This window comes from Mytilus edulis, chromosome 10 (assembly GCF_963676685.1).
Source record: "Mytilus edulis chromosome 10, xbMytEdul2.2, whole genome shotgun sequence".
In the NCBI taxonomy this organism is placed as follows: Eukaryota; Metazoa; Mollusca; class Bivalvia; order Mytilida; family Mytilidae; genus Mytilus; species Mytilus edulis.
Genome location: NC_092353.1, coordinates 18,834,023 through 18,861,245, shown reverse-complemented (window position 1 = coordinate 18,861,245; position 27,223 = coordinate 18,834,023). Strand labels below are relative to the sequence as shown.

Below are 27,223 nucleotides of genomic sequence, written 5' to 3'. Positions count from 1 at the left end.
TCGGAGGACGAGACGACGACGCAGACGACAACGCCAACATAATACTAATATACGACCAAAAAATTTTCAATTTTTGCGGTCGTATAAAAACATATACAACAAGAATGTGTCCCCAGTACACGGATGCCCCATCAGGACTATAATTTTCTATTTTCAGTGGACCGTGAAAATGAGGGAAAATCTCTAATTTGGCATTAAAATTAGAAAGATCATATCATAGGGAACATGTGTACTAAGTTTCAAGTTGATTGGACTTCAACTTCATCAAAAAATACCTTGACCAAAAACTTTAACCAAAACTTTAACCTGAAGCGTGACGAACGGACGAACGACCGAGAAAATGGGGGAAAATCTCTAATTTGGCATTAATATTAAAAAGATCATATCATAGGGGACATGTGTACTAAGTTTCAAGTTGATTGGACTTCAACTTTATCAAAAACTACCTCTACCAAAAACTTTAACCAAAACTTTAACCTGAAGCAGAAGGAAAGGACGAACGACGGACAAAGGAACAGACAAACGAACAGACGGACGTATGCACAGATCAGAAAACATTATGCCCATAAATGGGGCATAAAAAGATAATATAGAATTTATAATATCTGTTTTTATTCAAATGATTTCCCCTTCCATAAAGAAGATCTGAATATTTCTGTTTTCTGAATGGGACTTTTTCTTTACTCTTAAATTCAATGGTTCAGTCACAAGGGCAATTACTCATTTTACATTTTGTAAAACTTCAGCTTCCATATATATTAAACCTACCTTTGCCTTACTGAGTTCTGATGGAGGTGGTTGTTTAAAGACTTGTTTCACGGTCTGTACCAGTGTATCTGTAGGTAGTACTTTTATTGTATTTGGTAAACCTACCTTTGCCTTACTGAGTTCTGATGGCGGAGGTTGTTTAATGACTTGTTTCACAGTCTGTACCAGTGTATCTGTAGGTAGTACTTTTATTGTATTTGGTAAACCTTCCTTTGCCTTACTGAGTTCTGATGAGGAGGTTGTTTAATGACTTGTTTCACTGTCTGTACCAATGTGTCTGTAGGTAATACCTTTATTGTATTTGGTAAACCTACCTTTGCCTTACTGAGTTCTGATGGAGGTGGTTGTTTAATGACTTGTTTCACGGTCTGTACCAGTGTATCTGTAGGTAGTACTTTTATTGCACTGATTAAATTGACTAGAAGTAATTGTTCATCACTTGGTAAGGATGCTAACTGCATCTATAAAATAATAATATCATAATTAGAACAGGAAGTGATATATTTTATAATTTATAAATAATCACCTATGAGTCACCACTGATTTTGTCAAACTTGTATTAATAACCTTTAATGTTCTTACTTCTGTAGAATTAATTTTCATTTATTCCTATTTTTTCAACAACAACAAGAATGTGTCCAAAGTACATGGATGCCCCACTCACACTTATCATTTTCCATGTTCAATGGACCCTGACATTGGGTAAAATATCTAACTTGGCATTAAAATTAAAAATTTCATACCATAGGGAACAAGTGTAATAAGTTTCAAGTTGATTAGACTTCAACTTCATCAAAAACTACCTTGACCAAAAACTTTAACCTGAAGCGGGACAGACGGACGAACACAAGGACAAACAGACAAATGAACGAACAGACTAACTAACAGATGGACACACAGACCAGAAAACATAATGCCCCTCTACTCTCGTAGGTGGGGCATATAAAATCTTTCTGCAATGACTTTGGCTATCCATGCTATTTTATATTTACAGTACATGTTTATATCTTGTTTCATACCAGCTCTGTATTACAAAAGAGCTGTTCAGTTAATTAATTAAGATAATTTATAACACTAAGTGATTTTTTTCTATCTGAGATTGAAAAGTGGCATTATTTCTTTAAGATACTAGGACAAATTTTTTTCTCAGTATTTACCCTTTGATCCCCTTGTCAGGTGGTAGTACTAGAGTATTGGGTACTGTGTATTCATTTATTTTTGTGGGTATGAATTTTTGTGGTTTGAGGAAAAATTGCATATTTTTGTATATTTATTTTCGTGGTTTGGTAAAGTCTGCATACAATCCCTTCGAATATTTGTAATTTGTTGAACCTTTAATATTGTGGTATTCCTGTACCCACAAAATCCACAAAAAATTGGTATCCAACGAATATTAATGAATCAACAGTACCTAAAATCCTTACTATTGAAAAACAAATAAAAGATAAAAAAATAAATAAAAATAAGTCATTTTTAAGATAAAGGGACACAATAAGTATACAAATGTACTAACCTTTTTAGACATACCCAGTACTGGTTTCTTTCTGTAATCATTCCAAGTAACTGCCACTGCTCCAAGTAAATTGTTTCCATGAGGTACAGATATAGGACTGAGAAACGCTATTATCTGTTGTTTTATAACCTGTGCAAAGAGAATGTTGATAATGATAATTTTTTATACAACTGCATGGCTCATTGCAATTCTTAATTCTTATCCATGAAGGTCTTTGAGCATATGTTCAAAAGATAAAAGAGGGGTTCTAGTTGGTTCAACCTGGAAATTGGGCACAGTGATTCTGCTTTTGCTCACCTATCTCTAAAAAAATGTTGTGAAAGATTTGAAAATTTTAGTTAAATTCTTAAAAATGTCCAGAATATCTTATCAACCTCAAAATTGACCAAAAGCTCCTGAAATTTGGAAAGATCATTTTAATGTTACTTCATTTTGGGAGATTAGAAAGGCAAGCAGATTGTGAAGTGTTACATTTATTTATTTAAAAAAATTGTTTTTCCTAAAAAGATATATCATCAAATCCATTGGCAATACTTTAAAATCTTATTTCCATATATATATATATATATATATATATACTACAACTTGTGTTCAAACATCAGATAAATGTTACATTGTCAATGTCAGTACTGGTACTGTAAATTCAGAAATTATTGAGATGTTTTTATTATTGCTTTTAAAAATGTGACAGTTTATAATCAAAATAATTTTACCTCTCATTTTTTTTAATTATAAGGCAAAATTTAAAATCGCATTTTAGTCTAAAATGACAAAATCGCAATAATTTTAAGTGCACACAATAATTTCTAAATCTACAGTATCTTTATGAGACGCTTTCTAAATAAAGGCCAACAAATTTCAATAAAATAATAATGCCACTCTATGAAACCTACTAAAACAACTGTTGATGATAATAAACGCATATGGATCTGATGATTCCAGATTAATTCCTACCTTAGGGCTCCCTATGATATACTTCTGTTGATTAGTTTTACTTTTTTCTGCTGAATCTGAAGCTTTCCATAAAGCTGTCATACATGCTATAATTCTTGGCAGGATACTAAGTAGGGAACGCCTAGCTTCCATGATTGGTGCCTTAGGACCAAGATCTCTTTGTGGGCTGACATCCTAGGAAATGTAATTTGTAAAATTATTTCTAGTCACAAAATACAATAAAAAAATTGTTGATAACATCAGTAAAATATAAACCTCTAATCCAAAAAGACATCATTTTCCTAGAGACAAACTGATATTCACATATTTGGAATTAAAAGTACCACAAGAGTGCACATGCTGAAATGTCTTGCCTGCTTTACTATTCATTGATGTTATGTTGATAGTCTTATATATAAAAGTTAACTACAACTATCACATAAACTTAACATGATTCAAGAAAATGAGGTCAAGATCATATAAACCAAACAAGAAATACATTTACATCTTATAAACATTCAATACACTAAATATAGTTGACTAATTGTGCATAATTTCTAAGAAACAGACTTAACCAAGAAAATTAAACATTGACCAATGAACCATGAAAATGAGGTCAAGTCAGATGAACCATGCCAAATAGAGATGTTCAGCTTAAATTCTTCCTTATAACAAATTGTTGTTGACCTATTGCTTATAGTTTAAGAAAAACAGACCAAAACACAATAAACAGCTGCGCCATGAGCGCATGATACGCCCAACGTCTTGTGTGGAAGTTTGATGCAATAATCATAAATAGTTTCTGAGAAAGTTTTAAGCAATAACCATATATTGTTTTTGAGACACGGCGGGACATGTGAAACCCCCAACCCTGTTTAAAAAAAAACTAAATATCACTAAAATAAAATTTTGAATCAAAACCAAAAAGTATACAGATCTTTAGATTAATATAATAAAGAAGTGTGTAAAGTTTTAAGCCATTATCATAAATTATTTTTGAGATACGGCGCGACATGTAAAAAAAACCCTCCCCTGTTTAACAAAATACTCAATAACTCCAAAATAAAGTTTTGAATCATCACCAAAAAGTATACAGATCTTTAGATTAATATAACAAAGAAGTGTGTAAAGTTTTAGGCAATTATCATAAATTGTTTTTGAGATACGGCACAACATGTAAAAAAAACCTCCCCCTTTTTTACAAAATACTCAATAACTCAAAAATGAGATTTTGAATCATCAATAAAAAGTATACAGATCTTAAGATTAATATAACAAAGACATGTGTAAAGTTTTAAGCAATAATCATAAATCGTTTTTGAGATATGGTGCGACATGTAAAAAAAACCTCCCCCTTTTTTACAAAATACTCAATAACTCAAAAATTAAATTTTGAATCATCACCAAAAAGTATACAGATATTAAGATTAATATAACTAAAAAGTGTTTAAAGTTTTAAGCCATAATCAAGAATCGTTTTTGAGATACGGTGCGACATGTGAAAAAAACACACCCCTGTTTTAGTAACAAAGTGCCGTAACTCAAAAAGTTTTAATCTTATTTTCACCAAAAAGTATACAGATCATTTGACCATCATGAGAAACAACTATTATAGTTTCATGAAATTTGGATAAGTTACGGTGCGACATGTTTACGCCGGACAGACAGAGGGACAGACAGACAGATGGACGGACGGACACCAGACATTTGTATACCATAATACGTCCTGTCAAAATTTTGACGGGCGTATAAAAACTTAACACTGAGCATTGAATCGTGAAAATGAGGTCAAGGTCAAATAAAACCTGGGACTGACATGTACATCATAAAAATGTTCATACACCAAATAAAATTGACCTATTGCATATAGTATAAGAAAAAATGACAAAAACTCAAAAACATAACTTTGATCACTGAACCATGAAAATGTGGTCAAGGTCAGATGACATGTGCAAGCTAGAAATGTAAACCTTAGAATCATGCCATATACCAAATATAGTAGTTTATGGCATACAGTATAAGAAAAACAGACCAAAACACAAAAAACTTATCTATAACCAATGAACCATGAAAATGAGGCCATGGTCAGATGACACCTGCCAGTTAGACATGTACACCTTACAATCCTTCCATACACTGAATATACTAGTCCTATTGCTTAAAGTATCTGATATATATGGACTTGACCACCATACTTAACCTTGTTCATGGATCCATGAAATAAAGTTGAGGTCAAGCGAAAAGTCTGACGGGTAAGAGGACCTTGCAAGGTACGACGCTCATACCATTTATAGTTTTCCTATAACTCTTGAACTAATTACTTACCCTGTTATTACCAGAAGGGTTGAAGACATGAATCAAGTTAGTGAGTATCTGTCCTGCACTAGCTGAGTCTGTGGTGATGGTGTTACTGGTAGGAGCTGGGAGTCCTACAGATACAGGAGAGGCTGAATCCAGTAGACAGTAGTGACAGACTGTGGTCAGACCTTCTAACATACTCACAGCATGATCTGGAGGAATTCTCTCTAACTTTGTCCTAAAAATGAAAATTCAATAAATTGTATAAATACTTAAATCTGATGTTCTTACAAACATTTTACATGAAGTTATTTTAATTAGTTTCAGGTATTCATTGGTTTATTAAATTTGATTTTTTCAATTTTATAGAAAAACCAGTATTTACTAAGACAATTATTTTTTTCACTTTATAGAAAACCAGTATTTACTAAAACAATTGCTAACTTTTTTTTGTAAATCAAAAAAGTCTTTCATAGTTCCCCTTAAATTTTTCATATCCCCCATTTTAAAGTTAGAATTAAATACTGCTGTGAATATTTTCCCCCCAAAATTACTTGATTTGATTGCTCTTATATTCCCCCACTAGTTGAGAAAATTTACCTGTGACTAGTTTCATATGCTGCTGCTAGAGCCTCAATATTCCGACAAAGCTGTGATACCACACACATCACTATTGACGACAAAGCTCTGCCCATATATGGAAGTGACGAGGTTACCATGGCAATCCATTGTTTATGCATATGACACATGTGAGGCTGCTTGAATGCACTTAATATACATGATACAAACATCCCCTGCTGCACTATGGGTAAAGTATGAGCATATTTAGCAGACGTCAAAGACGAGTGGAATACTATCTTGGATCTTTCCCAATCTGAAATCTTTGAGGAATCAGGTTCACCTTGGATTTTGGAAATACGATTCTCTAACATAATTAAGACTAGCAACAAATTCAGAACTCTTATTTGGAATGTTTCATTTGCAGATGAATCTAAATTTTCCTCATTGAAAGCAATTATTGTTTCTGATATTTTATGTGTATTTTCCGATGAAGATCTCTTCCTGGCATTGTATACAGAGGCAAGTGTACAATGTAATAGTGCTTTTTGTACTTTACACCTTGTTAATAAATCTTTGATGTAAGACATGAAACTCTTACCACTTTCCCTCATAATTGTAATAAGTTCCGACATAAGTAATGTCATAACTTCACATGCCAGTATGTGAACCTCTTTGTTGCCATTTAATTCTTCTTGTGAAAGTTTACTCATTGTAAAATTAGGATAGTAACTTCTTATAAAATACAGGCAAACAGAAATAACTACTTCTATAAACATATTGCTACGGTAACTAGATAAAGTGTCCGCTGGCAGTGTGCCAAAGAAATTTTTGCCAAAGACAGACTTCCTGTGCCGAGCAAGTAATGACTGCAATTTAGCAAGCTGTTGTGTTCTAATGTTACTGATGCTGGTTGTGACCATTGCCGTTACTACAAGCCTGGGACAAGTTAATAACATGGATTTAATTGTAGTCAGAGCATACATTGTTCTTTTGTAATCAAACTTCTGTGTATACAATAAAAGATGCATATGTAAATTATGTATTTCTGATGATGTTTCACTAGAATCACCTTGACCTTTTCCTGCAAGGTCAAGTTCGCTCCCTGTTGGAGAATCAATATCCATGCCACTTCCTTCTATATTGTTCATATCTTGATCAACACTACTTTCTCTTGATAGTGTATTTTCCCTTTGTTTGTCATCCTCATCTTTTTGAGCTGAACTACCTTCACCACTGTCAGATGCTACAAATAGTAACTCGTCTAATATTCCAGAAACAAGATCTTCTGGGTCTGTTTCCTCAGACACTGGTTCACTAGGGGGTGGTTCTGGAGGAGTATCACTTCCATCAAATACAATTCCTTCTTTAGCACATGTGTTTTTATCGAGTCTCTTGAATGAGTTAATGTCATAACTCTGTGTTGGTGTAGCATCAAAACTTTCCCTGCTATCCAAAGAACTCTCAGAACCAAATGGATTTAATCGGAGGTTAAGGTCATCAGGTCTGACCTTGTCAAATGAAAAGTCATGGTCAGAAGGGGCTATTGTTGTCATTCCTCTATCACTCATGACCATGGAGAGAGACTTTAGGTTTTCAGCTGATTTTCCTGACAGTTTTTTGCCGTCAGTATTAACATGATATATGATGTTACCACCTTCACTACTTATAGCGTAAATCTGTGCCTCACTATTATCTACTTCATTTGACTCAGAAAGTTTGATTTTTTTAGGTTTGTGAAAATTAACATGTTGCACTGACACTCTAGCAGTATCTGGGTGTAGAAGCATGGATAACAAAGGTACAAACACTCGACTGATATCGTTACGTTGTACTATATGTGTCAACCATTGACTGGTTATAGTCTTGGTGGCACTGGTATCCTCCTTTAAACTGTCTAACAGCACAAACATTGACCTTCAAAGAACTTAGGACTTTATATATATACATAATAAAAAATTATGTTTACACACACACACAAACGCCTCATTTAAAATAGAAAAGTTATTGTATAAATTAAGTAACTGCCTGATAGAACATAAACTAAATGCAATGCACTTAAGGGCATACGATACAGTTTTGATCCCGTATTTACATTTTGATAAAATTTTTCATATAGACTATTTTTTACCTGATTAAATCAATATGTAATAAAAAAATATACCTTCATGTGCTACTTTTTGAGTAAAATGAGGTCGAAATTTTGTATATTTGCTCAAAATTCGGATTTGTGGTTGTATTTTCACTTTCGAAAGAAAGCCATAACTTTTTTTTTTAAAAGATAAACACAAATTGTTTTTTGTTAAATAATTTGTAATTTCTGTATTTTATAAGTTTTCTAAAAATTTATACATTTCTTATTCAGAAATAACTCATATTTATCAAATGTTCATGAATATAGAAAAAAACTTAATTTTTTAGCACTGTATATTCATCAAATTTAAAAAATTTGCACTATTTAGGTTTAAATGAAAAATGGCACACATAATCTTCTCGCATAATCAAACCAAATGGCATTTTAAAAACGAGGGGTCCATGAAGTCGTTTTCAAGATAAATCAGTTTGAATGATAAAAATCAGTCGAAAACTGTATCTTTTCTCCGATAAGTCATAGTTTGACGTCACGAAAATAACATTTTACGTTAGCAATGTCATAACCTCCCTTGTAACTGTATCGTATGCCCTTAAAACCAAATTTCTTCAGCCAGGTAATGTATGTATGTCCTGAAAATTGTCAAGCTAACAATAAGTATTGAAAAAAAAATCTGTTTTTAGTTAATGAGTATGTAAAATAATTGTCCTAGTAGCTATATCTTGTGCAATACATTTGTAGTATATTGTCATCCAACACTAAAAATGTTAGTTATTTTTCTTTCTACATGACCTTTTTTTTTTAGATAATACTAAACAAGAAATGTAAATTCTAAGAGGTTTATCTTTTTAAGAAAATAAATAAATATCAGTATTATTATGAAACAGGAAAAGCACTCGATACTCATGATACTGGTATGCATAATTTGTTAATATGAACATATTATCTATATGATAATTCCTTTCCCTTTTTATATTTCAAATTAATTACAGCTATACATTACCTATCAAATGTTCTAGGTGAATGGCCTGGTGTCATATCTGATCTAATATCTCTTGTGATATGCCATAGAATGGTAAACTTCTTAAAAGCTGAAATTCTTCGTTTCTGAAATAAATAGCACTGTATTCATTTATATGTACAACAACTCAAAAGTGTTAATGTGATTTCCATTGAACATCTATAAATCAATTAAAGAAAAATAGAACAGTGAAAATTTGACAGTTGCTTATTGTCCTAAGATAAGATAAATACAATTTGGATTCTGTAAAAATAAGGTTGTACAGTTAAAACTAAAATTATTCAACAGCATAATATTTAATATTGAAAATAGCAAATACTTAAGCAAGTGTGAACTTATTAGAAATTTGATCAGATAACAGGAAATGTCAAAAGACCTGCTAACTTTCTATATTTATTAGGAGATTTTGTCCATAAGATACATTGAACTGACTCATGAAATCCTCTATCATATAAACTATATACCCCATAACAGACATTCAGAGGATTTATAACTGCTCTTAAGCACATAAATACTCATTTGAAACCATAATATATCAGAATACTAATATATATGTTTGACATGCATTCTATCGAACATTTAATTCATACCTCATCACTAGACACCATAGATTGTCCTATCACATCTTCACATGTCCAGCTAGATGGCGCCACTTGATGTAGAAGATTAAACAGTTCTACACTCCTCTGATGGTACCTCTGTCTGTCTTCTGCTAAATAATCCCAAAGAATTTCTGCTATTCTCTGAAATGACAATTAAAAAGATTAAAATACTACTTTCAAATAAACTGTCAATAGTTTTCATATTTTAGGGTTTTAATTTAGTAATAAGTCAGGAGCCTCTGATTCAATAATTTTGTTTGGTCTCATGTCAGTCATATTTGTTTTTCATTATCATTTTATACATTTGTAAGTCAGGTAGTTGGTTTACTTGTATAAATTGTTTTACATTACGTCATGCGTTGGGAACTTATATCGATAATATAGTATGGGTTTTACTCCGTTTTTAAGGCTGCCAGGTGCCATTCAGATGCTTCCTTCCAACTCATTTGGTATCTGGAGGTTATTTGTTTAATTACGGTACCAGTTATACTAAATCTTCTTATTTTAATTTTGTTGCTTTTAAAAGATCAAAATCTCCCAAATGTGAATCATTTATGAATATGTCAAAAAACTCTTTGATCCCCAACATTGTCAATCTTTAAATGTAAATAACAGTCATCTTCATGTATAGTTAGTAAAATAGTAGACACCTCATTGCATAGAATAAGTAAGATTTATAGGTTGTATGGATTTCTAATTCTAACTTAAGTCATGCTCAGGTGACGTTACAGCCAGAGACAGAGTGGTAGAATGGATGTAGTGTGTGTGTTATTTTTAACATGGTGGTTTACATGGGTTTAAACCACAAAAAAATACACACTGTTTTTCAAAGTTTTTAAAGAAGCAGTGTAACAAAATGTTTTCATGGAACAATATTTAACCTTATAAAAACATGTCTTTTCATCAATAAACTTTAAGTGGACTGGTGGTAGGGCAGGTAAGATCAAAACAGAAACCATCCCCTCACAATACAGCTTGGAACCTTCAGAACTGTCACTAGCTGACTGGACAGATTGAGTCAGGATTATCAAATCCAACATGGCGGATATAGAGGAGCTCTGGATACGAAAGTTGTTCACAAAACAAGCACAGGTCATCAGATCTTGTAACCATGGAGGAAGGTGATAACTTTCATCTGGAATATATATAATCATTTTAATTCATTATTGATCTAAAGTTCCTGGCATATCCCAAATACTTCATACATTTCATAATGACTTTACCATCAAAAACCATGCCCATTTCTTATCTACAAATTTTATTGACATAATGGTCAGTTTCTTCTAGTTGCAATTAAGATAGATATTTCAATCATCAAATGTTAAAATATTGATTACTTACATAAAAGATATATAAGAAAACATGAAGTTTTAAAACTTGGAAATAACAATGACATTATGCTGTTCAGCAATTGATAGAAAACATGCATTATATAAACTATTATAAAGTTTGAATATTATTTCCTAAACTACAATCTTTACTAGCATGAATAGTACTATAAACATGATAAAATTGTAAAAATAATAACATGCATCATATAATAATGAACAAAACTTTGGTCTACAATGGTTTGGTACATTTGTATTGCCTTCACCCTTACCTACAAAAGAAATTGTAGTGGGGTCAATTATTAAAGTTTCTCAAATATAATTAAGTTTAGAAAGCTAAGCATGGTGATCAGATGCATGTAAGTATCAGCTATAAAATACTGTTACCTTGACTACATGTTTTATATAACATCTTATGGAAGTCTGTACAGTATATAGGAAAGCTGGAAAACTCCAACAACAGCTTGCATGCACAAGTGTAGGTCTCTATTGTATCATCTGTCAAATCTAAATTTAACTGTGTCACTGTTTCTGATTGGTTCCCTTTGAAATCCTCATCTTTGCTATTTTTAGAACAATCATACAACAAAGAGTCTGAACTGCTGGATTTACGAGAGTATTGTGGCAAGGTTAAGGACTGCACACATTTATTGGATAATGATTCACTTTTTAATATTTTACAAGTTGCAAATGTGTTGAAGAACATTTGAAAGCATTCAACACAATTCTGCATCAAATTTATAGGTCCACTAATTCTTTTTGATATGGATGAGTTACTGACAGATCTTGGAACACTATTGCGTAGGAATTCTTCAGATTTCTGTATATAATCAGCAACATCACCATTCAGTTGAACATCATTGCCTAAAACTTTGTCATTGTCTCTCTGTTCTTCCTCTGATTGGTTAGCCTTAAGATTGTCATTTTCATCACTTTTTATTCTAGTTTCATTGCTTTTAGTGTTGTTTGTACTGTTATGTTTATCTTGGGTGTTCTCATCTGTTTGGTACTGAAAATCCTTTAAACTCAAGTCATCCATTGGAAATGCATCATCTTCCTGAAAAAGGAATTCTATGAAGTTATAGTCTGAACTGTCAGCTTGTGAATTTGTGTGGAAATAAATACTAACCTATTTTGACCAAGAGTATTATAATAGATAGCTTGTTTTATGGCATGGACGAACGGACGGACGCACAGACAAGAAAACATAATGCCCGTCTACTATCGTAGGTGGGGCATAACTTAAACAAACATTTCTGCTTTAACAATATTTACAGTATATTTTTAGGGTTTCTCTATCTGTTCAAACAAGTTTTTTATATGGTATGGCTATCTACATGTAAATAAGTATACCTTGAATCTGTTTCCAAATACATCATTCATCAGGTTAAAATTTATAATGATAACTTACATATTCATTTAAAGAATTCTCCAACAGTCAAAAGTTTTGATAGCGCTTTATTTAATTATTTTTATTATCTACAAATGTCTACGTGTGTATGGTAGAAGGTGAATCATTTTAGTTCTGGTTTTATGCCAATTCTAATTACATATAATACCTCCTCTTTCATTTCTATGACCTTCATGCTTGGTTGTACTTTGGACAGAAGTTTTGAACAGAGCTGTAGAGTAGATTTGATGTCTGTATCATGAATATCGTCACAATGGTGTGTTAGACTCAAAGTTATTCTTCGTAACAGTTCTGGTAAATGCTCTGTCTGGGTCTCCAAAAATGTCTCCTGCAAAAGCATACAAAATAAATTGTACTTCTTGCTTAAATTAACAAGGAAATGATTTCAACCAGAAGAATTTTGATCTTCTAGGAACATAAATATCACAATGAGAACAGCAAAAAAAAATCATGACATTGTTAAACAGCTGACATTCAATTTATTAATATTTTATCATGGGTGTGTAGTGTGTACTCAAAGAGTTTGAGGAACATCATATTAGAATATATAATTTAAGGTAGCAGAAATGTAAAATATAAACGAAAAGTGTTTAAAATAAATGTACTACACAACTAAGCTGGGCATAACAATATCTTCCCATATATAGTTTAACAGTCATCAATAAATATATGTGTAACTGAGAAAACTATACCATTAATAAATGCTTGAATGACTGTGAAAAATAAATAACTGTTAGTAAGCAGGCTTACATACCCCAAGTCTCCATATAAAGGGAGAAAGCTTGTAGTGAACTGATAGCATATTTTTTTCAGTTATGGTTTCTAGTATGGTTTTAAACTGTAATATATCTTATACAATCTAATTTAATAGTTATGAACTGTGACCACATATATTTAGGTAAGATTGTGTATCATTTAAAAGTACTTTGTTTAGCATTTTGAAACCACCTGAAGCTTTCTGCATGATTTCTGGTCTAATCTTAGTACTTTTGACCTTAACCTTGGATATAGTGAACTTAAATTCAAAGAAATCTTCATCTCATGATATGTGCCAAAAAACCTAGGCAAACTATATCATCATATGCAGTATATGCTTAATAAAAATCCTAAAACCATTTTTCTGCACAAATGTTGATCTTTGTTAAGTATCTATAACCTTGAACTTTGAGATATTGACCTCAAAATGAATAAGAATTTTCCACTGATTACATGTGGATATACATTCAAGTAAGGTATTTGAAAATAGCACCCCAAATGAATTGACAGAAAGACTGACTGACAGTACAGACTACTAAATGAGTAAATAAATAGCTGCACCAACAGCACACATTCATGATATTACACCCTTCGTTAAGCTTATAAAATTGTTTCAAGAATAAAATATTTATTACAGTTCTTCTTTAAAGCATGCAAAACAAACATTTGATTAACTTGCTTGCTATATTTGTTTGGATGTTTGTAAACAACAGCTACCATAAGTAGTCTATTTCAGTGTGTTTACTATTTACTGGAATATGATTGGACAATAAACATTAAATTTATTTCATGTCAATTATTATTGTCCAATCAAATCCCAGTAAATATAAAAACAGACACAAACTCCACCTACCTATTGTTTGCAAACAACCAAGCAAACATAGCAATGTTTTGTTTTGCGTCTTTCAATGAAGTACTGTAAAGTCTTAAAAATCAGAAGCCAGTAACTTTGCCCTGTAAAAAAGTTACACGAGGATCTTCTAAGCCAATATATGAATATAAATTATTACATTATCTATTATTATTGGAGGTCAATAACAATGATTAATCAGACTGAAAAAAAATAATCTAAAAAGAATAAAGAAGTCTACGTTTTACCATTCCCAACATCAGTGTTTAGTTTGTACATGTAGTTTGATTCAAGCATTTTAGAGCTAGTGCATTGCGTGAGAAAAATTACCTTAAACATGACACGAAAAGTCTCAAAACTCTATAATAAATATTGGGAAATTTATCAGAATCAAGGGTACAGGTCTTACTTTAAGCATTTCTAACAACTGTATAAGATTGAGGTAAATCTTTCCAATTATACTAACAGGACTTATTGTACTGTGGATTCAGTATTATTCGTTAGATACCAATTTCAGTGAATTTCGTGTTATTATTCGTTAGATACCAATTTCGGTGGATTTTGTGTTATTATTCGTTAGATACCAATTTCGGTGGATTTTGTGGGTACAGCTTTTGAAGTGAACCACGAAATCAAATGTTCAACAAATAACAAATTTTCTTTTGGCTTGAATGCAAACTTCGAAAAAAACAGGAAATTAAATAACCACGAACATGTAAGTTTTCTTTATTAAATTGGTATCCAAGGAAATAAAGGAATCCACATTATGTAAAAGAAATAACTTAAATCTGACAGTTAAAGTAAGATAACTCTGGAATGACACACCTAAAATATTCAAAATATCAAAAGGAAGTTTCCCAAAATCAGCTTAAAGTATTTATCAAATTAATTGTCTTAAAATTGTTAATAGTGTTAAGATACTTCAAGAAAGGAGGTACAAATGTATCGTTTATAAGAAGTTTTACATGCATATAAACTATTACTGTACACTGTATCTGTCCTGTAAACATGGATGTCCAAAATGTAGCTCGATTAAAAAATCACAATTGTTAGATGTTTTGTTTTAAAATCAAACAAAGCAAGTCTTTTCATGAATATTATATATTTTTTTTCATGACAGTAATTCTACATGTAGGTTCTTTTCATGCAATGGAAAGGCATGAATCATACAATACAATATTTAAAAGATGTGATACGATTGCCAATGAGACAACTATCCACCAGAGTTCAAATGCAGAAGATGTAAGCAATTTATGTCCCATAAAGTAATGGATTTCAACAGAGAGAAAATCCATACCCTATAGTCAGCCATAAAAGTACATTTCAAGCCAGTTTCTTTAATTTTAAATGACTTCCATGTCGATGACTAAAATAAATGTTCATTATGTTCTGATATTCTTAGCAGTAGAATAGAAGCAGCTTTCATTCTGAGATAATGAGCTGTAGAAAAGATGTTGAATCTTTTTTTCAAAGAATCTCAATTTCCCAGTGAACAGACCATATTACTTACTCCGATAAATAACTGACAATTCTGGAACATATATTGTTAAATAAGCACTTTAGACACAAATTGTTAGTTCAGATACACTCATTAACAAATTCAGAAAGAAAAACCATAATTTTTATAAGGGCTGTTTCAAAAATAAATGTAATGGGGGGTTACAAGGCACCTTTTATTTGACCCCACCGTGCATAAATTATTTTAAAAAAAAATGTGCCTTCCAACCCCCCACACAATTATTTCATGAATTCAATACATAGTAGTTACTTGACCATATATATATATGCACATAACCAATACATTGCATAAAACTTATTTTACCATAATATAAGACATGCAATATTATGAAAAAGTAACTATTTTGTTTCATGTGCAAGATAAAATACATTTCTGTATTCTAAGCCATATGCATATTCAAGACTATTTATATTCACATCATTTTTCTACTCTATAAAGTTGTGCTAATAAACACTCATGAATATATACATGTATGTCAGTACTAGGTCAATATTAAAATCTAGGATAAAAAACATTTAAAGAATCATATTTTGAGTGTGTCTGCCGAGAACATTGAATGGAACAGATTAAATTGGTTCCACCAGTACTGGGTCAATTAGTGAAAAAGAAAGTATTTTGGCTAAGTCCTGGTATAAACCTGATAAACATATTGGATAAAACATAAGATTTGGATTATAAATGAAAAATAAAACTGGAATCTTATTATTCTTTCATGCAATATAGATATAACATAACAAAAAAGCTCTTAGTCTTACCAATGATATAACCTCCAATAGGAACTCTACCAGTGTACAAAACTCCTTCAATGGAGGAATGTCCATTTCTGCTGTAGATGATGTCCTTTCTAGCTTCTTCCCAGAATGCACGGCTAGACAGGAACTTTCAAACATTCTGGCTAAATAGTCCCATATAAAATAAGGCTCAAATGTACTAAATAATAGGTTTGATGTCTTAATTAGTTCTGCTTTTGTCATGGATGCCTTCTCATATTCTGTTCTATTCCGTTTGTTAAGCATGTGACGATTTTCTGACGCTTTAACTTCTGCAGATTGCACAATATCTAACTGTTTACATTCTTTATAAAGACATCTTAAAACTGATAAAAGTACATTTTCTAAAATAACAGGTCCAATTTCTGGTTTGTCTAGCAAACTCATTAAAATACGGAATGGTTTAAATATGGATATTTTACCCGTTAAGAAAGATGTGTCACTGTTAACATTTGCTAGTTTACTTTTTAAGGCTTGAACTAAAAGATCTTTTGAGTACAAGTGAAAATAGCTGACATCTGTTTCACTTGTAGTAGATATACTATCACTACGTTGTTGTTTCTTAGCTATTTCTGTTGCCATGACAACTTGACCTGCACCAGAATTTCCTAGAAACCAAGTATACAGCCTCCTATTTAGAGACATATCTCTTCGAAGAAGAACATTGGTCACCGCTTTGACAATTTTAGACATGTCTGACTTTGTCAGCTGACTGTTGTGCATTGGGAAGGCAAGTAACAGGAAATCCAGCAATACTCTCTGAACCAAAACAACAGTATCTTGTACAGCACTGCATACAGCCTCAACCTAAATAGTCATAAAAAGAATGGAACATTACAAAAGTTACAAATGGTAAAACAATCACTGAAGCATATGATCAGCTTGTACTTTTAAAACACAATAGAACACATGTATGTATTTAACATTTTTCAAGTAATGAAAAGAAGATAAATAAGTTTTACTTTACCGGTATTGCTTTTTCCAGTCTATTTGTTTTTTTTTGTATGATTGACATAAAGAAACTGGAAAATGATGACTTTTAAATTAAGGCCTTCTTAAATGTATTATATAACTAAACAAACACAAAAATAATGCAAATCAACTGGTACAATGCTATATATTATGTCAGAAATCAACTTATTAAATCAGTGTTTATATTGAACACATTGGAATTACGTTATTGATATGTATAAGGAGATGTGGTAAGATTGGCAATAGGCAATAAGCTTAAGACATGTACAGCTATACATCAGAGTTCCAAATGAAGTGGCATATCCATGTTAAAAAAATATTCATTTACTGGGTTTGATAACTTGTCTCCAGTGCTTTCAATATGAAATCCACTATAGATGTATTGAAAAAAAAAATTGTGATTATATTCATACTTAAATGTCTATTAGTATTAAAGGTGAAGAACAAAGGAAGTATGCGTCTTTATTGTTAAGTTTGCTAAAATTAGCATAAAATATTACCAAAAGGTCAATATTTAGTCCCATCATATACAGCTGATCTTCCATTGATTTCTTCTTGTTAAAATGTGAGACAAGGAATGTTATAGCTGGTAATCTGACACTGGGACAGGATCTTATACACTCCCATAAACAGGTGTAAAAGTATTCAGCATTAGCCTGTTCACATAGGTCTTCCAATAAAGTATTGGTCCTACAATATAAAATTTATAAAGTATTCAGCATTAGCCTGTTCACATAGGTCTTCCAATAAACTGTTGGTTCTACAATATAAAAGTTATAAAAGTATTCAGCATTAGCCTGTTCACATAGGTCTTCCAATAAACTGTTGGTCCTACAATATAAAAGTTATAAAAGTATTCAGTATTAGCCTGTTCACATAGGTCTTCCAATAAAGTATTGGTCCTACAATATAAAAGTTATAAAAGTATTCAGCATTAGCCTGTTCACATAGGTCTTCCAATAAACTGTTGGTCCTACAATATAAAAGTTATAAAAGTATTCAGTATTAGCCTGTTCACATAGGTCTTCCAATAAAGTATTGGTCCTACAATATAAAAGTTATAAAAGTATTCAGCATTAGCCTGTTCCCATAGGTCTTCCAATAAACTGTTGGTCCTACAATATAAAAGTTATAAAGTATTCAGCATTAGCCTGTTCACATAGGTCTTCCAATAAAGTATTGGTCCTACAATATAAAAGTTATAAAAGTATTCAGCATTAGCCTGTTCACATAGGTCTTCCAATAAACTGTTGGTCCTACAATATAAAAGTTATAAAGTATTCAGCATTAGCCTGTTTACATAGGTCTTCCAATAAACTGTTGGTTCTACAATATAAAAGTTATAAAAGTATTCAGCATTAGCCTGTTCACATAGGTCTTCCAATAAACTGTTGGTCCTACAATATAAAAGTTATAAAGTATTCAGCATTAGCCTGTTTACATAGGTCTTCCAATAAACTGTTGGTTCTACAATATAAAAGTTATAAAAGTATTCAGTATTAGCCTGTTCCCATAGGTCTTCCAATAAACTGTTGGTCCTACAATATAAAAGTTATAAAGTATTCAGCATTAGCCTGTTCACATAGGTCTTCCAATAAAGTATTGGTCCTACAATATAAAAGTTATAAAAGTATTCAGCATTAGCCTGTTTACATAGGTCTTCCAATAAACTGTTGGTCCTACAATATAAAAGTTATAAATGTAGAAAATATATGTCAGTTTACATTTATATGTTTCTGAAAACTTTCAATAAAGAAATTAATATTTTTGTCAAATAGTGTATACATTTATTGTACAATATTAACTTATTGTAGATATTCAAAAAAGATGTTACATTGTTTCAACATGTATAGTTATTTTTTACAAAATTAATATGTAAGTAAAATACTTTGTTTTTTATTTCAACTTGCATAACCCTATATTATTTCAATATCAGCTTAATATGTATTGGTTTTTTAAGATTTATCTGTAAGTAAACTACCTTTTTTTTTTTTTATTTCAACTAACAATTTGTAAATTCATGATTGAAAATATTAGTTTTTCAATGAGCTATCATTTGGTTTTAGAACCAAGTTTGAAGTAAAAGACCTTCTTTGCCCTACTCCTTTCCATAGATATAATGTACAGTGTATGTTAACAACAGATAATTTTCATTTTTTTTAAACATTAGTGAGGTTCTTATTTTACATATATATTAGTATGTACATGTATATAGAAATTCTATTAATTCCTACCTATCATAATGCTCTGAACCCTCCTCTAAACCTGGTAATAAACCTAACAACATTCCATTCAAACCAGGTTTAATGTGTTTACCCAGTGCTACAAAATGTCTCTCGTATATTGACAATAACACAGGTTTGACATTCATAGCGGCATGGCTGAGTAAAGGAAATAGCCCAGCACTGTAAACGAACAGATCTTGGGCTAATCTCTGTGTTCCTATACATTTGAAGATGATGTCATATGTTTCTAATGCTTTCAGATGGACACCACTAGGTAAAGCTGGATGTAGGCATTGTGCTAGACGTTTGCCTATAGTTACCCTCTTTGGTATCACTGGGTACTTCACATGAGCCAACAGAACCTATAACAATCAAATATACTTGTAAGATAAATTTACAGTAAAATCTCACTAAAATTAATACCTTCATTTAGGACTGCTTTTGTTTGCTGTGTGTCATTTTAATTAATCCTCCAAATTTGAACTTTATATTACAAAAAAAAACATTGCCATTTTACCAACAGTAAGTACAATATCACATGTATCATGAACATATTTTACAATTAACAGTTTTGATGTTACACTATTGCTTGATTTATATTAAACCTTTAATCTAAACAAAAAATTTAGGAAGAAAATCTTTTACACACAAGTTTATTTTTATGCCCCACCTACGATATATGCCCCACTTACGATAGTAGAGGGGCATTATGGTTTCTGGTCTGTGCCTCTGTTCGTGCGTCCGTTCAGGTTAAAGTTTTTGGTCAAGGTGGTTTTTGATGAAGTTGAAGTCACATCAACTTGAAACTTAATACACATGTGACATGTTCCCTATGATATGATCTTTGCAATTTTAATTACAAGTTAAAGTTTTGACCCCAATTTCAGAGTCCACTGAACATGAAAAATTATAGTGCGAGTGGGGCATCCGTGTACTATGGACACATTCTTGTTTTGTCTCATTTAAAAAACATAGAACATAAAGTAGGAAGTATTGCTTGGTTGCCTTAATGATGCTATTTTGTTATTTATATATACCTTATTTAACTTTCCTAAAGCTGATATAAGGTCTGCCCATTCACTTGTATTTTCAAAGCTTCTGAGAGCTTTTTCCACCTGTGTGATATAATTCCTGTACTTGGAATCATTCAATAGTTCACACTCCTCTGCCAAGATAGTTAAAGCACTCATCTTTTATAACCTGAAAGATAAAAAAAATAAATCTGGGTTTTCTTTTCATTTCATGTAGACCATGGAATGATAGATTGTTGGTGTTTTAACGCCACTTAAGCCTATTTTGTGGAGACCAGTTTTTATTGGTGGAGGCAGCCAGAGTGCCCAGAGAAGACCACAGATCTTTGATAGGAAAACTGACAATCCTAGTCAATCAAGAATAGAGTCAAACTCACAACCTCAATGTAGACTGGCTAGTGATTACAACAACCTCAATGTTGACTGGCTAGTGATTACAGAAGTTAAACTACTGAGACCACTTGGCCACTAAGGCCCCTTAGTAAACCATGGAGTAAAGCTTCCACTGGTTATACAACACTCTGATTACAGAAGTATAACTATTGAGACCACTTGGCCACTAAGGCCCCTTAGTAAACCATGGAGTAAAGCTTCCACTGGTTATACAACACTCTGATTACAGAAGTATAACTATTGAGACCACTTGGCCACTAAGGCCCCTTAGTAAACCATGGAGTAAAGCTTCCACTGGTTATACAACACTCTGATTACAGAAGTATAACTATTGAGACCACTTGGCCACTAAGGCCCCTTAGTAAACCATGGAGTAAAGCTTCCACTGGTTATACAACACTCTGATTACAGAAGTATAACTATTGAGACCACTTGGCCACTAAGGCCCCTTAGTAAACCATGGAGTAAAGCTTCCACTGGTTATACAACACAACAATAATTAAACAAATTATTTTTTGCGGTCGTATAACAAAACAGAGAAAAGACACATTAAAATGTATTCACATGAACAGATGTATAAGACAATTGTTTAAAGTTCAAACATCAAAATGAAGAGCTTATCAGGTATTTTGCATACATAAAATATCAGCTGCAATTGCGGTGTAATTCACAGTGACAGTCACTGTTGGAAATGTGCAGCAAAAGTATTTCTACTAAGTCTGACCATTCTTTTATTATATCATGTATCATGTTTAGCAATTTTAGCAAGTGTACTGATTTTTTTACATCATTAAATTTATGCATAAACATGATCATGTTGATAATATTTCTCAATTTATTGATTTTGATATATAGGGATGAATGGACAGCTGAGGAATGTTCAAACGAAGATATATATTTTTTAAATAAAGTATTTCTTATTAATTAGTACATTCATGAAAGAGCTTAATTTTATTTCAATCTCAAGCAAATGACAGATAAAAGAAACAATTACCCTAGATCACAGATAAAAGAAACAATTACCCTAGATCATTTTTTAAATTATTGATTCATATCAGTTGATTTTGACACTGATTTTACAAGTATTAAAATAAATTCTTCTTGCATTTGTTAAATTCAGTTTTTTTGCCTTTTCGTTGAAAAAGAATGCAAGTTAGTAATGTGTAATTATGGTATTCATTCATCTGTGACAAATAATTGAGAGGATAATTTTATGTAGTGTTGATCATAAGTAATTATAGGTCTATCTATAGATCATTTCTATATACATGATATATATCAACAGTAATGACAATATCAGAAACTATTGATTCATTACAAAAGGAATATATAATAACCATTTGTATGTGCCACACTAAGTTGATACACTGTATAACATTGAGAATTTGAGATACAATTCATATCCTTTAAATGTCTTAAGCAAGAATAGGAAAAATAGTATTTAAAAAAAAGTGTCAGAATCCACTCAATTATCAATACACAGCCTGTCCAAAATCTAAAACAACTACTTGCACATGTTACAAAAGAATTATAAGATACTGATAGATCACTGGGCCTCAGGGAAGATTAGTTATTGAAAGGTTCTTACAAATGTATAAATAAAATTGAAAATGGAAATGGGGAATGTGTCAAAGAGACAACAACCTGACCATAGAGCAGACAACTGCTGAAGGTCACAATATGTTTATATATTAAACATGATGAATGTATTACCCTCTTTGAATACAGAATTTGTCATAATTATTATTATTTTGAAACCATTTTTATACTTTTTAGATGATGATTCATTGGATTATTTGTATTATTGTACTAGGCCAGTAAACTGTAGGGATGAAAATGAGTTTTCAATTATCTTCCTTTTACTTAATTATGTTACAAAATGTACTTAGACCTTCATTGGAAATAATTAAAAACCTTGTTATTTTACTAAATAAGTTACAGAGTTGTCTCCTGTGATATGTACATGTATCACCTAAATCACTTCTTTGTACTCCTCACCAATTTTATTAATATTTTGGCTGACGAAAATATTATTACTCAATATTAAACTACATGTACCATGAGTCATGACTACTTTTTGTATGTAGTTTAGTTCATAATTTTTTCACAGATTAACTTTTTTTCATAATATTTTAATTCTGACATTAATATTTTCCACTTGTATCATATGCTATGGAAATAATTCCTGAGCAAGATTTCAATGAGGCTGAAACATCAGAAGAATACAATGTACATGTATATTATACATGTACATTGTATTCTTCTGATGTTTCAGCCTCATATAATATAATAATAAGCTAAGTTTAACCTGACTTATTGTTTTTATATGTTCTGAGGTATATTTCTGGATTTGACTTTGTTGTGTTCTATAGTAAAATTTAGGAGAAGTGTTGTGTTCTGTGATAAAAAGATGCATCATAAAACGAAAAGTAGTTAATTTATTAGAATAATTTGTACAAAATATTGTTCAAGACAACTTACATGTGCATTTTTCTGTATATTTCCTATGTCAATATACGAATGATATACACATGTACATATGTTAATGCTTAACCTTTGACTTTGGTTTAGTGATGTCTAAACCGTTGTAACTTATTCATTAAAAACAGCTCGAGATACATGTATTAATCAAAGTAGGTGCAAATTCATGCACACCATTTTGATAAACATATACATGTGTAATGGTGGTCACTTTGTTTACTTGTTCATTCTATTTATTTGGGAAAATTGGTTAACTTTAGTATGACTTATAGTTCCGTAACTCTTTCTTCCGAGACCGGCCATGAAATTATCCTTGTCGGGACTTCCTGTTCTGGCACGTGCCCGGCCGGGCTCGTTGTCCATAGGAACTATAAGTATGACGTCACTCACCGGGTTCTGGGCAGTCTACACTAAGGATTTGAAATGAGCAGACGCTCATATCGTTTGGCTTTCAAATATGGAACGTTATAAGGACAAGTAGACTAGCCACCACCGTATTTCAGTATATTTATTTATGTAATCGTATGTTCAACCATAATGTATGTCTGCAAATAAACATCTTGTTTATATTTACGTAGTTTTACGTACTTTGTCCGATATCCCAGAACTTGGGTAGACAACGGGAAAACGAAGCCAGTGGAAACTTCCACTCCCGTTACATTGGGGGCTCGTCCGAGGGATATTTCAGGACAATAACTAAAACAAACATTTTGTTTGTACCTTATTTTCGGCAATATGGTCGGAATAAAAGGGATTTTTGTATCCCTAGGAGTCAAAATCGAACAGTTTATTGTTCGTCTGCTTGTCATTTCCGCTGTTTGTGCCGGTCCGACAATGACCAGTACTGCACTCAATATCGTTTTGTACAACAATACAGTTAAGTGTAACTTACTTTCAGAAAATGAAATTAGAAATCCAGATTTTAAATTCCAAATTGGAGCACAAGGTGAACATTTTGTTCACGTTCCAGAGGAAATATGCTGTTCTTGCATAAAAGGAAAACAAACACAACATTTTTGTGTTCACCACATCAAAATAAAATATTTAGCTGCATTTTATCGTGGTAGAAAGCTTATTATGGCTTTTCAATTTCCAGGAAGTCGGCGATTGTTTACGCCATGTTTACAATATGACGTCATATGTTCGACGTCAAAGCACCTGTCATCTAAGGAATGTTTGTATGGAGGTACCAATGGGGAATACTCATTGTCGTTCTAACCATGAAAAAGTTGTTTAATTTGTTAGTTCTGTTTATTGGTTCGTATTCATATTTATTGTCATAAATGGATTTGGAAAATCAAATAATTTGTTTTGATTATACTTCAAATATTGGTTTTGGATTAAAAAGTACATTTTGTACTTGCATTTCTGTCATGCAGTATTGTCTGCATATCTATGTCTTGTCAGTGTCGATGTAATAGCAATTATTTAGCTTTCTTGCATGGAAAGGAGGGAATTAACAATACAAAACTTCAAAGTTGTACCGAAAGTCATAGGCTGTATTGTGCCATCATGGATTATATACTGGAAATTTGTCCGGTTCATTTTAATATTATAAAAAAAGGAGTAAAATAACAGATTTGTACTCGAGATATTTATATATATAACATCATCATGATGTTTAGTTTTAGTGGTTGGTCTTTTTGAAATAAACTGGATTAATTTCAGTTTGGTGGAATCGTTACGACGTGGAGGAAATTAATACTGAATCTTTTCAGTTGCTAAGCAATGTGGCTTAGGTAAATGTAGAAATTGTGGATATAACGAGGATTTGGATTAAAATGACATTTTTGTCATACAGCTGGAATAGGGTTGTCTAGCTTGTACGAGTTGTGACTAGATTAAAGATAATAGAAGAACGTACGCTCAATATCTTAGCTGTTGTGGGAAGCTGCTTTCGGTGGTGTATACAGAGGCAATTTTGGAAATACCTTAGGTGCTAGATGCGCGAGAATAGGTATATATTTTGCGTATACATTTTTATTGTAAACCTTTTAAAATTGGTTCACCATGGGTATGTTGTCCACATGGCTAAGAATATTGTTTGGGGATTGCTGGAATACAAGGAATGATTTATTATTACAGTCCAATTATTTTATATGACTTTCTAATTTTTGAATATATTTGATAAACAAACAATCAGTTTGTATGGATTTCAGTATAGAAATGTGTGTTTTATATGGTTAAAGTAATACCATGGGCTATATGCTTTCGGTGACCTATAAAATTACATATTGGGGCACCTGATCAAGTGGTGCAGTGCTCGTGTATATAGACTTTTATAGACTCTTGGTGAGTCAGGATTTTATAAGAAGAATGTGCTTCTTAATTTATTCCAGTGTCTGACAGAATATAGGTGGTAAAACTGAAATTGTTTCAGTGCGTGGATAGCTGGCCACAATGAGGGAACATATTGGATTTTATATTGGCCTTTTTGCCGATAAGTTTAACGTAACTAAACCACATGGAATTAAATGTTGGGAAACACTTACTTGGACTACTTTACAGATTTGGAAACTCTACTAGATGAATTTTACCATATTTACCTTCCTGGAACTTTGGACAAGATGTATGCCTGGATGATGCTCCACCAGAACTTTATAATTGGATTCCGTACTCCGTGATGATGTCTCGTGATGTATTTGTGACTTTTGAACATTTAGTGAATGACAATTGAATACCTTGAACTATTTTTCAAATTATTTATTGACATTAACAGTAAATTAATTGTTGTTGATAATTATAACGATATGTGTCTGTATTCTAAATTTTGGTAAGTATACCTCACCGATCTTTGGACTAATGTGTGGGCACATTATGTCTTAAGAGAGGGGGAGTGTAATGGTGGTCACTTTGTTTACTTGTTCATTCTATTTATTTGGGAAAATTGGTTAACTTTAGTATGACTTATAGTTCCGTAACTCTTTCTTCCGAGACCGGCCATGAAATTATCCTTGTCGGGACTTCCTGTTCTGGCACGTGCCCGGCCGGGCTCGTTGTCCATAGGAACTATAAGTATGACGTCACTCACCGGGTTCTGGGCAGTCTACACTAAGGATTTGAAATGAGCAGACGCTCATATCGTTTGGCTTTCAAATATGGAACGTTATAAGGACAAGTAGACTAGCCACCACCGTATTTCAGTATATTTATTTATGTAATCGTATGTTCAACCATAATGTATGTCTGCAAATAAACATCTTGTTTATATTTACGTAGTTTTACGTACTTTGTCCGATATCCCAGAACTTGGGTAGACAACGGGAAAACGAAGCCAGTGGAAACTTCCACTCCCGTTACACATGTAAATCAGGAAATGTTAAACTCGCTGAATGTGTACAATATCACTGAAATTTCAAATCACCATCTCACTAAATAAGATATTGAGAAATAACATGGTCTTTTTCAAGAAATGACTTTTAATCACAAGATCTATTATTAATAGTAACAACATCACCTGTTTTACTTTTAGAATGGTCCGATTTAACTTTAAATTTAAAGCCAGTCTTACCAAAGTCTGAAACAACAAATTTTATATAATCCAGTGCTGCATTTTCCTGTTAAATTTTTTGAAGCACGGGTTCGTGCTGTCTTCATTTAAAACTGTGTATATCTTACAAACATTACATTATATCGTCTGATCTTCCCTGTTGTTGACCTGGCACCGGTGTTTACGGAAATCAGATCCAAAATTTATTTCCC

General features: G+C 32.0%; 1 protein-coding gene across 13 annotated transcripts in view; it reads right to left on the bottom strand.

The window, feature by feature from the left end:
• Positions 1-27,223, bottom strand: part of LOC139490554 (protein DOP1A-like) — a 46,079-nt gene extending 18,856 nt beyond the window's left edge. For 4 of the 13 annotated variants that reach the window (XM_071277380.1, XM_071277378.1, XM_071277381.1 and 1 more), the window contains exons 1-16: positions 27,033-27,215; positions 20,654-20,816; positions 19,626-19,978; positions 17,892-18,081; positions 16,405-17,226; positions 14,461-14,490; positions 12,673-12,852; positions 11,501-12,170; positions 10,667-10,920; positions 9,774-9,926; positions 9,166-9,269; positions 6,113-7,987; positions 5,540-5,750; positions 3,236-3,409; positions 2,282-2,410; positions 1,083-1,229 (exon numbers count right to left, since the gene is read on the bottom strand). In XM_071277380.1, coding sequence (XP_071133481.1) covers positions 1,083-1,229; positions 2,282-2,410; positions 3,236-3,409; positions 5,540-5,750; positions 6,113-7,987; positions 9,166-9,269; positions 9,774-9,926; positions 10,667-10,920; positions 11,501-12,170; positions 12,673-12,852; positions 14,461-14,490; positions 16,405-17,226; positions 17,892-18,081; positions 19,626-19,978; positions 20,654-20,806 — 5,445 coding nt within the window. In that variant the 5' untranslated portion in view covers positions 20,807-20,816; positions 27,033-27,215. Of the gene's footprint in view, positions 1-1,082; positions 1,230-2,281; positions 2,411-3,235; positions 3,410-5,539; positions 5,751-6,112; positions 7,988-9,165; positions 9,270-9,773; positions 9,927-10,666; positions 10,921-11,500; positions 12,171-12,672; positions 12,853-14,460; positions 14,491-15,640; positions 15,662-16,404; positions 17,227-17,891; positions 18,082-19,625; positions 19,979-20,653; positions 20,817-27,032 lie in introns of all 13 variants that reach the window. The other 9 variants (XR_011656360.1, XM_071277383.1, XM_071277386.1 and 6 more) reach the window with 6 other exon arrangements.